This window comes from Puma concolor, chromosome B1 (assembly GCF_028749965.1).
Source record: "Puma concolor isolate L17-30 chromosome B1, mPumCon1.1.hap2, whole genome shotgun sequence".
Taxonomy (NCBI): Eukaryota; Metazoa; Chordata; class Mammalia; order Carnivora; family Felidae; genus Puma; species Puma concolor.
This window is the reverse complement of record NC_141670.1, coordinates 165,759,801-165,774,734: the sequence shown is the minus strand read 5'-3', so window position 1 is coordinate 165,774,734 and position 14,934 is coordinate 165,759,801. Positions and strand designations below refer to the sequence as shown.

Genomic DNA, 14,934 nt, shown 5'->3' with positions numbered 1-14,934 from the left:
CTCCAAGAATCCATTCAAATGTCACATTCCCTCTAAAGCCTCCCCAGGCTTCCACAGGCAGTTTTTAGCTGGTCCATCCCCTAATTAACTGCGCTGTCTTTTGTAGCACTTTATGTGGCATTGTATTTTATCTTGTTTACCTGTCTGATGTCACCTGAGATGGGGAGCTTATTCTGGAAGGTTCATGTCTTACATATCCTTTTACTTGCAATGCCCAGCATAGCGAAGAAACTTCATAAATGTTTTAGAAATCTGCCTGACACCCCAGTTTCTAAGACCAGAAGCCCTGCCTTTATTTTGCCGACTTCTCTTCCACTTAGGTGGTGAAATACCTGACAACTAAATTTCCTGATGCCAAATGCCCCCTGACTCTCTGAAAAATCACCTTTTCTTGGAGTCCTTATTGCTGATCTCCAGCTGACAGGACACTTCACAATTCTTCTTGATGTCAATTGCTATAGTCTTTAAAGAGATCCAATATACTCACATGACCCCATTGTTAATGTGGGTCATTCCCAAATGTGTTATCTTCAAGCTTTTTTTGGTCTTGTTTTGTAAATAACATGTAGAGTCTACACATACCTGGGAATGTCTCTCTAATTACCCTGACAATCTCACGTTTAGGTCCTATTATCCCCATTTTACAAATGAAGAAATCAAGACTCCTAGAGGTTAAAAGCCTACCAAGTTTTCAACTGATACAGAGCCTGGATTGAATTTAGGTCTATCTGACCTACAGTCTTTGCTCTTTCTGCCACATAACACAGTCTTTAATTCTACATTTCCTTTTGCCTGTGGGCGTGCAAACCGAGGCTAGAGTTCTGGTCAGATTATGAAGACAGTTATCCCTGCATTCACTTTATAATGCGTTGAATAGTGTCCCCCTACGAAGATATCCAAGTCTTAATCCCCAGTACCTGCAATTGTGATGTTATTTGGAAATAGGATCTTTACAGATATAATTAATTTAAGGATCACCCTGGATTTAGGTTGGGTTTTAAGTCTCATGACTGGTGTCCTTAAAAGAAGAGGAGAGGACAAAGACACAGAGGAGAAGATGATGTGAAGACAGAGGCAGAAATTGGAGGGGTAATGTTTCTACAAGGCAGGTCATGCCAAGACTTGTCACCAGAAGCTAGGAGAGAGGCCATGGAACAGATTCATTCAGAAGGAACCAACCCTGCTGATTTTCTGAATTCTAGCCTTCAGAACCGTGAGGAGATAAAGTTCTATTGTTTGAAGCCATCAAATTTGTGGTAATTTGTTACAGTAGCCCTTCAACACATCCAAAAACTGAACTGAAAATCTTTCCCCTCGATCTGCTCTTTGAGTATTCCTTGGTGAATGGCACTGGCATCTGGTCAGAAACCTTCAAAGTCATTCTACACTATTTGTAGTGTGATCTTCCTTCCTTCCTTCCTTCCTTCCTTCCTTCCTTCCTTCCTTCCTCCATTCCTTTCCTTTCCTTTCCTTTCCTTTCCTTTCCTTTCCTTTCCTTTCCTTTCCTTTCCTTTCCTTTCCTTTCCCATTCCTTCCTTCCCTCCTTCCTTTTTCCTTCCTTCCTTCCCCTCCCTCCTTCCTTCCTTTCCCCTTCCTTCTTCCTTCTTTCCTTCCTTCCCTCCTTCCTTCCTTTTCATTCCTTCTTTCCTTTCTTCTTTCTTTCTTTCTTTCTTTCTTTCTTTCTTTCTTTCTTTCTTTCTCTTTCTAGAGCGTGCAAGTTGGGAAGAGGGGCAGGAGAGAGAGAGAGAGAATTTTAGACAAGCTCATGCTCAGTGTGGAGCCAATGTGTGGCTTGATCCCATGGCCCTGGGATCATGACCTGAGCCAAAATCAAGAGTAGGACACTGAACCGATTGAGCCACCAAGGTGCCCCTGATCTTTCTAAAATCATGACACTCTTCATCCCACACTTTAAAATCCTCCAATAACTTTCACAATGAAAATTAAATTCCTTTTATTAGCACATAAGGTCTCGTACTTCCTGGTCCCCGTCTACCTTTTTTTAGCCTCATTTCCCGCCTCTTCCACAAACTCATCCTCACTCCAGCCTTGTGTGGTATTTGCAGTTCCCATCTATTTGCCTGAATGCATCAAGTTCTTAATATCTCTATGCTTTTGCATATGTGGATATTTCCCTATTTTATCTAGCTATTCTCCTACTTGTCCACCAAAACTCAGCTTAAGGGATACCTCTTCTGGGAAGCCCTTCTTAATCTTTCTCCTCATTACAAAACTCTGATTTTTGTGGCCCTCTGTGTGATCCTCAGCAGGCCTCTGTGATCACATTTATCCCTGTACAAGGGAATTTCTTTAGTTGCCCACCTGTCTTATTTATGAATGCATACCTCCCTAAATTCTAACCCTCTTTAAAAGACCAGCCTCAGTCCCACTTCCTCCTGAAAATTACAGCTAATCATTATTGCTTTCTCTTTGTAATTGTTATGGCACCGATTTGCTATGATGCCCCCTTGATACTTAATAATACACTGTTTTGTGTTATTTTACTTTTCATGCATGTATGGTTCACTCCCAAGTAGATTATAAATTCATTACAAAGCAGGGGCAATGGGTTACCACTTTTGTGCTCCAAATCTTGAACACACTGGGAACCAAGTATGTGATATGTACTTAATAACTCTGATGAGTGAATATGAGATTAATTTGTCCTACTGGGTAAAAAATATTACTAGCATCTAAGTGTCTTTGACGTATGTTCAACGTCTTTGACGTATGTCCAGTCTTGTCTCTGATTCCCTGAATACCTTATAGTCACGCTGGACGAGCATTCATCATTCCCTGCCTCTCCAGGCAATTTCATGCCTCTTTGCTACTGTCCATTCTGTTCCATCTTCTCTTCTCGGTGAACTTCTCTCCATCCTTCCAGAGCTGGCTCTAAATGTCACTCTCTTCCATAACTTCCTCTGAGCCTTTCTTTAGGGGCTGGAGGAGGAAGTAAGGGAAGAGTTAGTATTTCCACAGAGTAATTTATATATTATTGTAACGTGTCACATTGACCTATGGTTGCATATCTGTCTTCTGAAAAGATTGTGAGATGCTCAGGAGCAGGAACCGAGTCTAATCCTACCTTATGATTAAGGCAGATGTTTGGTTGCACGAGAAATTCAGTAAATTCTGATCAAATGTGATGAAAAAAGCCTATTTCCACATTCTTCATTTTAGGGACTGCCTTCGTGCTGTCCCAGATCCTCTCTTGTGATGCTTAAGGACATCTTACAGTGTGACCATACCCATAATGCACATTTGCAACAGCGTAACATATCCTAAGTACACCCCTTCAATGGCCATTTTCACAGAGCCAAGTATTTGCCATGGCATTTAGCTGGCAGAACTGAAAAGGTTGAAAGCAAGGATGCCTCAATATTCCATTATAATAATGGAAACCTGGGTTAGATATGAGGGGTATATTATGGCTCTCGAAAATCACACCAAATCAGCTTTTTTTTTTTTTTTAATTTTTAATGTTTATTTATTTTTGAGAGAGAGTATGTGTGCCGGACGGGCAGAGATGGAGACAGAGGATGCTAAGCGGGCTCTGCGCTAACAGCAGAGAGCTCAATGCGGGGCGCGAGCCCATGAACCTGTGAGGTCATGACCTGAGCCAAAATCAAGAGTCAGATGCTGAACCGAGGGAGCCACCCAGATGCCCCTTTCTCCGCCGCCCCCCCCCCCCCCCCCGCTCCTAATCTGTATTTGCTACAAATGCTCTGAGTTATTTAGGTGCTAAGGTGATACAGTTGTGATATATTAAAATTCTCCTCGGGGCGCCTGGGTGGCGCAGTCAGTTAAGCGTCCGAGTTCAGCTTCAGCCAGGTCACGATCTCGCGGTCCGTGAGTTCGAGCCCCGCGTCAGGCTCTGGGCTGTTTCCGATTCTGTGTGTCCCTCTCTCTCTGCCCCTCCCCCGTTCATGCTCTGTCTCTCTCTGTCCCAAAAAAATAAATAAACGTTGAAAAAAAAATTAAAAAAAAAAAATTCTCCTCCTGTTTTTCTGATTTAAACAATAATGGACATGGAATAATTTTACGGAAAATTCCCGAACTGTGGCTGTGAGCAGGGAATGCTTACTGGTACGACACAAGAAATATCCCTGCGTCTGTCCAGTGGTGGAAGCTGCCCTCAATTCGGATCCCAACCAATTAGTTCTTTCTCCAATGGGTGGTGGGTTTTTTTCTCCTTTTTAAATCCTTTTCCTTTTTTTTTTTTTTTTTTTTAAGTTTATTTACTTATTTAGAGAGAGCACATATGCATGCATGTGAGCGGGGGAGGGGGCAGAGAGAAGGAGAGAGAGAATCCCAAAATCCCAACGTCTGTGCTGACGGGGCAGAACCCAATGGTGGGCTCGATCCCATGAACCCCAAGATCATGACCTGAGCCGAAATCAAGAGTCGGACACTCAACAGATGGAGCCACCCAGCCACCCCTGAATCTTTTTTCTTTTTAAATCTTTCCTGCTACGTCGCAGAGAGCAAAAAGGACCAAGTGAAGCTGATAAAATGAGTATGGGGAGCGCTCAGATTAGAGAGCAATGAGTAAACTGGCAAATGAGCGTCTTGCTACCTGTGAGTAGAGACAGTGCTTCAGCAATGCCACCAGTAAAAAAAAAAACTGCAGTTAAAGGAAATTTCTTGCAAGTGGGTGAGAAAAGTTTAAAAGACTCTCTTCAGGTGGTAATAGGTCCCAACCTAAAGAAGCGAAGTCCTTGGGGCGCCCGGGTGGCTCAACTGGTTAAGAGTCCAACTTCGGTTCAGGTCGTGACCTCTCGGTTCGCGGGTTCCAGTCCCGCATTGGGCTCTGTGCTGACAGCTCAGAGCCTGGAGCCTGCTTCAGATTCTGTGTGTCCCTGGCTCTCTGCCCCTCCCCCACTCGTGCTCTGTCCCTTTCTCTCTCTCTCTCTCAAAAATGATAATAAATATTAAAAAAAAAAAAAAGAGAGAGAAGCGAGGTCCTAATACAGACAGCTGTAGGGCAAGAAGAGCACAGAGCACAGAAGGGGAGCAGGGGCGCCTGTGAAAGCAGCCAGGCCAGAGCAGAAAAGAGTATTCTTTTAGGCACACTAAGGGTGCACAACTGTCCTCAGTGAGGAAGAACTGGAAAGTATGATGAGGATCCCACTGTATATCCTTGTAGTTTATTGCGTATATTTATATTTAGTGTAGCATGGAACTACATATACGCCCCTCACTACACTGAATGGCTTCAGTTAATCTTGTTGGCTTCTCAAAATCCCAAATTTAAAATCTGCTCAGCTGATCGATGCAGGTAAAATTCAGACTGGACAAAATGAAGGACTTTCAGAAAGCCTGTTCCATCCAGACATTTGTTATTTGACACTTCTCTAGAACCAATGGCTCCTGGCTGGGTGGTAGAATTATGATGCCATAAAAACAACCAACTGGCCATTAAATTTGCTTTCTTTTGTCTCAACAGGATTATGACGTCAGGTAAAAAGCAGCCAATCATCTCCTCCCTCCCTCTCTTTCTTTCTCTCTGTTTTTTTTCTCTCTCCCTTTCTTTCTCCTTCTCTTTCTTTTTCCTCTTTTCTTTTCTTTCTTTTTCTTTCTTTCACTTTTTATTAACAAGTCAGCTCAACAGACTTTTACAGAGGGCCTAGAATGTGTCTGTTATTGTGCTGAGGAAAAGCTAAACAAGCCTCTGTCCCATTTCTTCAAGAAGCTCACAAACTTAATGGTTGAACATCCGACTTCAGCTCAGGTCATGATCTCGCGGCCCATGGGTTCGAGCCCTGCATCCGGCTCTGTGCATCAGCCAGCTCAGAGCCTGGAGTCTGCTTCAGATTCTGTGTCTCTCTCTCTCTGCCCCTGCCCCACTCATGCTCTCTCTCTCTGTCTCTCAAAAAAAAAAAAAAAAAAAAAGGAAGAAAAGAAAAGCTCACAAGCTTATCCAGGAGGCAGACAAGCAAGTTTAGAACAGTGTGATAATTGCAACAATATTAACATGTCCACAAGTAAAAGAAAGAAAGCATGAAGAAGAGCTGGGTGAGCTCTGAGAGACTGGGGGTGGTGGGGGGGAGTTTGGAAGAATTTGTCAGTTTCAATTGGGTTTAAATTTGTTAAAAGTGCAACTATAGAGAACCCCCTTGTCTATTTCCTGGAGGTTAGGTATATTAGTTATTCCAGCAAGCCTGCAGAATAAACTGTACTCAAGAAAAATGCTCCACTTTTGGTGACTGACTAAATGCTCTCTGAATCAAGGCCTGACCCAAACTGAACTTGTGAACCAAAAATTGGAATAAAGGGTGAGATTTGCTCAGTCTGAACCTAACCAGTATGTTAAAAGAAACAAACAGAACAACCAGCGCTAAAGGATGTCAGAACTGCAACAGATCTTAAAGCTGATCTAGTCCACGTTTTTCAGTATGTAGATGGGGAAAAAATGGGGCTCAGAGTGATTAAAGACTTATATAAAGTCAATGGGGTGCCTGGGTGGCTCAGTCGGTTAAGCGTCTGACTTCGGCTCAGGTCATGACCTTGCAGTTGGTGGGTTCGAGTCCTGTGTCGGGCTCTGTGCTGACAGCTCAGAGCCTGGAGCCTGCTTTGGATTCTGTGTCTCTGTCTCTGCCCCTCCCCTTGTCATGCTCTGTCTCTCTCTGTCTCAAAAATAAATAAAAACATTAAAAAAAAAAAGACTTATGTAAAGTCACAAGAAACCTGACCACTTGGCAGAGGGTGACATAAAGCAAGAATGTCCATTATGATCCAAGTTTATTGTTCTTTCAACTTCTTCAAAGTACCGGATAGTGTACGACAAAAGAAAAACTTGAGTTTCCTTTTTCTTTCCAAATAATCGCCTAGTTGATAATATCCTAAAATAATCAAATTGAGACACAATTAGAGCATCAAAGTATCGTCTAAATAGAGCTTTGACTAATCTGATAGTTCTTCCATATGTATAAAAAAGTAGGTTTTAAAAATAGAATTTCAACCTAATTGTCTGCATAGTTGTAATCTGAAGCATACGGAGTCTTCTTTCATTAGCAACACAGACTGTTTGCACTCCAGGCTCTAGTTCTTAGATTGCTAGCCAGCACCCATCAAAAGCTCTCTGGAGGGGATCATTATTAAGGGCACTTATGAGGATGTCCACTTGTTCTTATTCTGCTATGGAAGTTCCAAGTTTGTATCAAGTAACATCACCGGAGAGCTAAGAAATGGGATGTCAATTGCTCGGCCCTCTCTTTGATGACAGGTGTTCTAGCATTACCCCCTTGGCATTGATCAAAGAAAGGTGACTGCAAGAAACAATCATATCAAGACTGCTTCTGTATTTTCTAGAAAAAGTGGGGGAGGTATCAGAGACACCATCATCTGTATTGCTCTAGGCTCTTTGGAAAAGGATAAGCATTATTGTGGAATCGGTACCAGGCACAGGTGTTTCCATTCAAAGAAGTGGTATGTGTGTGTACTTTTAAACTCAAATAATAATAATCATAAAAGTCATTTTCCTTTCCGTGTTGGCTTCCACGAGGTACAGATTAAATGTTAAATGAAGCTCGATCTTAGTACACAGGTTTACATTGGGGGCATGTTTGCTTTTTCCACTAAAAAAATATTTCTATAAGTCTTTTACTGTAAGTTATCAGGTCCTCTTTTAGATGTAGTGGGGAGTAAATAATGTATAAATACATAACACATTTCCTCTGTTTTGGGTCATTGATGACTATGCAGCTTTGTTATCGATAAACATGAAGTTCCTACTACACATAAGCACATGTTCCAGAGTTCTGGGGAAACCAAGAGGTACACGAAATGACTGCAGGCCTTAAGGGTCTTGAATCAACCTGTAGGGCTAGAGCATATGGAGAGATAAATAATATCAGGTAGCAAATTCTAAACAGATTTCAAAGATCCATTCTATCTGAACACCCTATAAGACTACTAAATTAGTCATTTGGATATTTGGTCAAAAAGCATTCTGTTTCGAATCAGCTTAAATATTGATATTTTGGCTAACGTTTTTCTGAAGGTGGCAAAATTCTCGGGTAACTTTGCTTCTGAATGAGTTTTCACAGAAGTAATTAGTGTTAATGGTAGAAGTTCAGAAAACCAGAAAAGTACAAAGGAGCAAATTAAAATAATCTACAATAATGCTTTGGGTGCTTATTGTATAATATAACACATATATAATATATATAATTCCATGTCCTGCTTTTTTCACTTTATATAGTGAGAATTCCCGGGTACTAGATGTTCTTCATTAACAAGATTTCTTTTTCTTTTTAATGTTTATTTTGAGAGACAGAGAGCACAAGCAGGTGAGGGGCAGAGAGAGAATCCCAAATAGGCTTCATGCTGTCAGTGCAGAGCCCAATGCAGGGCTTGAACTCATGAAACATGAGGTCACGGCTTGAGCTGAAACCAAAAGTCCCAGGCCTAACTGTTGGAGCCCCCAGGCACCCCTCTTCAGTAATAAGATTTCTATTGTGCAACGTTTCATTGAAGGATTTGCCCAACAATTACCCTATTGTTTCCAACCTAGTTTTCTTTATTAAATATAATACTGTGATCTACATTGTAGTAATAATGATCATGCTTTTATGAAGCACTTACTATTGTATATGCCAAACACTATTAAACACTTCATACAAATCATTTTGGTCTCTTAATAATCCTGTGGATTAAGAACTATTATCCCTTGTTTGTAGATAATGTAACCAAGGAGTAGCAGTTAAAGAGCCCACAGCAAGGAAGAGAATTTAACCCCTAATCTGACATAAGTAAATATTCCAAATTGTTTTTTTTGAATAAGTAAATAGGACTGTTCAAAGATTCCCACTGCCTACTGAAACATGCAGTTATTGGCTCCAAATTAAGAAATTTGTGGGATTTTTCTCCATTCTCTTCCTCCTTCCTTTTATTTTTTTAAAGGAAGAAAGTTTCTAATGAATATTTAGTGAGTTTGTTTTTCTTTTACTTTAGTAATTAATAATCTACTATGATAAAGTATGTTACGTACCCTTAGAGCCCTTATTTTTTCTTTTGTTTTTACTGAGAAATAAAGGACATATAACATTCTACTAGTTTCGGGGCTACAACATAATGATTCAATATTTGCATATATTGTGAAATGACCCACACAATAAATCTAGTTAAAATCCATCGTTATGCATAGTCACAATTTTTTCCTTGTGATGAGAACTTTTACAGTTCTGATTTTGTTGGCTACAGAAAATAGTAGGAACACAGGCTCCGGAAACAAGCCTCTCAATTTTATTTATTTATTTATTTATTTATTTATTTATTTATTTATTTATTTATTTTACGAGCCTTTCATTTTTAATTTTTTTTTCAACGTTTTTATTTATTTTTGGGACAGAGAGAGACAGAGCATGAATGGGGGAGGGTAAGAGAGAGAGGGAGACACAGAATCGGAAACTGGCTCCAGGCTCTGAGCCATCAGCCCAGAGCCTGACGCGGGGCTCGAACTCACGGACCGTGAGATCGTGACCTGGCTGAAGTCGGACGCTTAACCGACTGCACCACCCAGGCACCCCTACGAGCCTTTCATTTTTATTGGAGGACAGTAAAACTACTGTAACTAAGAGACATAAGAAAAAAAAGAGGTGGTAAAATTCTGAGTATTACTGTCCTGGGACATGAGCAATGTTCATGTATTTTCAAGTACCTACAGAAAGAGAACTGAACCAAACTAGCTAGCTGAGGCCCGGCTCCACCCCTGCTGTTGTAATGACTAGAAAAAGATGGTTTACACTCAGCTCATCATTTGATGCACATAAAAGAAGGGTTTCTAAAGTGCTTTAAGGATGGTTGAAATGGTTTCATTTCTGAAGTAGTTGAAACTATCCTTGTGGCCAACACACCCTTTTGACCTAGTGCCAAATTGGTCTGATTTTTCACAAAGTTTCAGTTAGAGAAGGAGAATTAAATGAAACTTTGGAGTGCTCGACGATTCTAAAAATATTACCAAATCTTTCCTAAACTCGAGGGATGAACTTTAGTTGGTGAACATCTTGGAGCTTGAGATCTGCCAACCTGACCCACCGAATCCTAAGTGTTACAAAGGAACCACTGAAGGTCTGAGAAGTTAAATAAAGGAAGGGGTGAAACGGGTGCTTGCCTAACCACAATGTCAATGGACAAACAACCTTTGCCTTCCTAAGTAAGAGGCCTCCGGTTACCTCCAGCCCACCCTGCGGGTGCGTCTTAGTCCATCGAGGGACGGAGGACGCGGCCTCTGTAGTCTTAGCCTCTCCAGCCCCAGAGCCCACCCAGAGTCTCAGGGGCCTCGCGTGGCCTCGCCCTCGGCTAGCAGTAGTAGCAGCAGCAGCAGCAGGAGCAGGAGCTGCGCCAGGGCGGGTGCCAGGACCCAGGAGCTGCCGAAAGGGCGGCTGGGTGGGCCCTGGGTGGGAGCTGTTGTCCCTGCAGCTCGCAGAGGCTGGCGTTGCCAAGGCGCTCGGGGCGCGCGTCCCTAGCAGCCGCCCGCCCACGTCAAAGTTTGTTTAATAATCGCCCAGGTATTTATGCCTGCGGCTCCGGGCAGCCGCCCGGGAACCAGGACACCGCAGGGCAGCGGATAAGGCGCGGCGGCTGTGGCCTAGGGCACCTCCCCCCCGGCTTCCCGAACCCTGCCCGGTCCGACCCGAGGGGGAGGATGGAAGAACCAGCCGCGCTCTGAGCCCCTCAGGAAAATAACACCCTTCCGGCCACATCACCCCCGGTCGTGCGGAGGCCACCGCCTCGTCCCCTCCACGTCTCCATCTCCCAAAACAGGGCCGAGTGAAAAAGGGAGCGATGGCAGAAAATCTGAGAAAACTGGTCTCGAGCGAAACTTTACAATCGATGCACGACAAGCTAGAGTCCTGGCTGAGGGACTACAACGTGAGTCGGGGTGGGAGAGCCCCGGGAGGCTTTGATTCCTTTGCAGAAACTTGGGCCCGGGTTTCTTAGGGCTGGCTGGGGGAGGCCGCTTAGCAATGGCCAGGAGGTTGTGATTCCTAACCGTGACCCAGTCTCGGACCCGGATCGCGGGAAGGAAGGAAGGACACCGGTCTGCTGGTTTCCTTTTCCCCCCGGCGGCGCGAGGCGGCGCAGGGCTGGCATGGCCTGCGGAGCGCACTCCGGAGTCCGCTCCCGGAGCGCTCATTCAGCCCAGCGGTAACCAAGGACGCTGGCGGCCCTAGCGACGGGAAAGATCCGCGGTCCGCCAGGGATCTGCCCCAGCCTACCACTCACTTTCCTTTCCATCCCCTCCGCCAGCAATCCACCTCCCTACCCCCAACTCAAATTAGTTTTTTACTACACCCCTTGTCCTGCCTTTCCGCAAGTCCCAGAGGATACTCAGGGGTTGTATCACAATGTATTTTTTTATAAAAATACTCCCAGGAGTTGTTAGCCAGAAGTCAGTGAAATGGACACTTGTCAACGTTGCTGGTTTCGTTTGTGTACTGATCTGCATGGCAGGTAGGGCACAGTTTCCACACCAAGGCAGACGTCCGGAGGCCTGTTGCCAAGGCATTTGTAGGAAGCAAATATTCTGTCGTCGAACCCATAAGCGCTCTTCAAGTCTCATTAAGCCTTACCCCCACTGTGGTTCGCGTTAACCGTCCCCGCACATTAAGTACAACTCAGCGTTGCACTTGGTGGATTTGATCCGTCCGTCTTAAATAGGACAGTCCCACTCGTGTGGCGAGTGCAGCGCTGAGGCAGACAGAGCTGGGCACTCGTGGACCCGGAATCAGCCCCCACCCCCATCCCACACGAGTTCTAGGTCTGGCTCTAGAAAGAACTAGCTGAACCACCTGGGGTAATTTCTTTCACCTCTCTGGGCCTCAGTATCTCATCTGTTACATAGAAGAGACTCAACCAGATGATATGTAGAATTCTTTTTCAGATCTCAATTTTTAAATTTATTTTTATTAAAAAATTTTTTAATGTTTATTCATTTTTGAGACAGAGGGACAAAGCATGAGCAAGGGAGGGGGAGAGGGAGAGGGAAACACAGAATCCGAAGCAGCTCCAGACTCTGAGCTGTCAACACAGAGCCGGACGTGGGCCCGAACCCACGAATCTGGAAATCATGACCACAGATGAGGAAGGCCGCTCAACTGACTGAGCCACCCAGACGTCCCAATCTCAATTTTTAAACAATTTAAATTGGTTTGTTTCTGAAGTCCCACCAGGAAATTCAGCTAGATGCTGTGTGAGTCTCTGGGCTATCCCATTCACCCTTTAACCAGGGCTCCTATGGTGGACGGGAGCTCAAAGAACAGCAACAACTTCCCCCTTGCCCCCTTACTAGGGTTCAGTGTTTACCACCTTTACCCACTTCTAAAGAACGAGCTCTGTGACTATTTTCTCCCCATCAAGATTGCAGGAAAATTAAAATTTACTCTTATTACATCTTACAGCATTTTCTTTCTTTTTTTCTTTTTCTTTTTCTCTTGTTATTACCCTGTGGCTTAAATAAATGTTTATGTTTAACATTAAATAAATGTTAAGTGTTTAACAAAGGTAACACTAGCGTTTGTCTGCGTCAAATTAAATGATTGTTTTAGAAACTGTTCAGAAGTACTGAGAAATGCCAGCGTTTATCACACTTAACTTTCTCAGTAACAGTGGTCCATCCCACTTGTCTGTTGTCACCGAAAGCATTTCAGTTAGAATCTCTCCCCTGTGCCAAGTCCCTCCCTCCACCTTTATAAAGACTGCACTCTTCGAGACCAATGCCTTTCCAAAAAATCTGCGGCCATTTCCCCAAGCGATCATTTCTCTCTGGCTCTCTAGTGTCTCTGTTGCATTTGACTGAGGACACCACCATTCTTCTAAGGCTCTAATAATTTCTCTCCTTGCCTTACCCACTTCCTTCCTCTGGCAGTTCGTCAAGACTTTAGGAATCTTCTCTTGGGCCTCCATTATTCCTTCTCTCTTACACATATGGCCATGAGCCTCATGTCTGTGTTTTCAGTTGTGCTATTGTCATCTCAGAATCAAATCAATCTAAAACCTACCTTAGTCTTGCCCATGGCCCGAACAGCGGCCTCTTTCCTGACTTCACGGTCTTCATCATGTCATACCCCACAAACTTTTCACCAGCTTAATTGGTTGGCATCTACTTTGAAATTCTCACAGAACCCTTTTACCACCTCTGTGCATATTTCAGTACGAGAATAATGTCTTCACCTTATCTCCCCCTTCAAGTCTTTGCTTAAATGTCACCTTCTCAGAAGAGACCACCCTCTTTACAATTGCAGTCTCCTAGCCCCGTCCCTGGCACTCGCTGTGTGCCTTCTCTGCTTTATTTCTTCTGTAATAGCTACCTCTAATTTTTACTTGTTCTTTTATGTTGTTGTCAATCTTTTCTCCCCCCTCTTCCCACTAAAATGTAAGCTCCAGAGGGCAGAGATTTCTCCCTTTTCTGCTCATCACTGTATTGTCAGCACTTAGAATAATGCTTGGCTCCCAGCAGTTGCTTCATAAATAATGACTGACTGAATGCCACCACCATTCTCCCAGACACCTGGGTTCTTGGACTCATTTCTCTTCTTGAAACCTCGTATCCAGTGTAGAGTTGAAAGTGATCCCCAGATATCTTTAATTCAGCCTTTATTAAAACTGCGTTGAGGGCAAAAGACATGATTTCCAATTAGGGGCATGATTCAGAGGGTGCAAGTGTTTTTTAACAGTTTTTCCTTGCTTGTGTATCACTAAAGAGAGAGGATAAGAAAATGTCTATATACTACTTTACTAAAATTTAGGTTACATCTAGACTTATTCGGTGTCTTGTCACCTGCAGTGTGGGTTTGGGTCAACTGCTAAGAGCTTTCCTGTAAGGCTGCAAGTTTGTTTTACTAGTTCCAAGGACTTTTGCCTTGAAACCTTAAGGTGAAGAGTATTCATTGTAGCAAAGCTATATTTGTTAAAATGTTGGTGGTAGAGGTTTGTTCGCTAAAAGTTTTAAATTATGTTTGCTGTGGAAAGTTGATTTTGCTGACTGTGACCACATTGATTTAGTTCTAATTAACTCAAGCAAAATAAAAGGCCATAAATACTAGTCTAGAATTAGGGATGTGATCCAAGTTACCCCTTGGGAAACTGTTATTATTCAGTGAACAAGATGAATGATTTGAGCAGATGAGTTCTACAACACAATGCAGATCGTTTTATTTTTCTTCAAACTAACTAGTATTTGGATTAACAGTTGGATCCTGGCTAGGTTTTCTTCTAACTTTCCCTCATCTAATTTCCTTCGTATGGATTCCTATCCCTTCTCCCTTAATCTGTCCATCACTGCTATCTTCTCACTCTGTCCTAAGTATATTGCCAGACACAGTAAATTCTTTAAAAATGTAATTTTCTGCCCCAAAGCCTTTGGTTTTTATTTGTTGGCTGTTTTTTTGTAATTGTTTTAATGTTTATTTTTGAGAGAGAGAGCACAAGTGGGTCAAGGGCAGAGAGAGAGGGAGACACAGAACGTCGGGCTTGAACTCACGAACCCTGATATCATGATCTGAGCCTAAGTCGGCAGCTTAACCTACTGAGCTACCCAGGTGCCCCTGTTGACTGGTTTTTAATCTTACAACATCCAGCAATCTTCTGGGGCCTTGGCAAAACCACTGTTTGCTTGATTTTTTAAAAAACTTTATTTATTTAAAATTTATTTATTGAAAAAAAATTTCAAGAAGGAATAGTTTTCAAAACCCCACTAGAGAAACATAATAAAAACAACAGCAAACATTGCCAATTCACTTTCTTTCAGTTATCAAAGAGAAGCTGATTATTGTATTGCTTGGTCTTTAAAACTTGGGTTCCATCGGCCGTTCAAGGACAGCTTGGTGCAAACATGTAACTCTCAGGATTGTTTTTTCCTCCTTTGTGGCTATTGAGAATGTTGGCGAGAGCCATCGATAATCCCTTCTTGTTGAACCAAGACCTGAGCTA

At 42.9% G+C, this 14,934-nt stretch overlaps 1 protein-coding gene and 1 long non-coding RNA gene across 5 annotated transcripts in view; one reads left to right on the top strand and one right to left on the bottom strand.

Annotated features, from left to right (window-relative positions):
* Window positions 1-6,724: 6,724 nt before the first annotated feature.
* LOC147582004 (uncharacterized) lies at window positions 6,725-10,410 on the bottom strand. The gene is made up of 2 exons (XR_015250465.1): window positions 10,143-10,410; window positions 6,725-6,842 (listed from the first exon to the last, which is right to left on the bottom strand). It is a non-coding gene; the product is annotated as an uncharacterized LOC147582004 (long non-coding RNA).
* Window positions 10,411-10,521: 111 nt separating this feature from the next.
* SPATA18 (spermatogenesis associated 18) overlaps window positions 10,522-14,934 on the top strand; it is a 36,044-nt gene continuing 31,631 nt past the window's right edge. For 2 of the 4 annotated variants that reach the window (XR_015250464.1, XM_025922119.2), the window contains exon 1: window positions 10,523-10,875. Coding sequence is in view for 2 of the 4 variants with exons in the window: in XM_025922119.2 (XP_025777904.2) it covers window positions 10,789-10,875 (87 nt within the window). In the remaining 2 variants the exon portion in view is untranslated. Of the gene's footprint in view, window positions 10,876-14,934 lie in introns of all 4 variants that reach the window. The other 2 variants (XR_015250463.1, XM_086705078.1) reach the window with 2 other exon arrangements.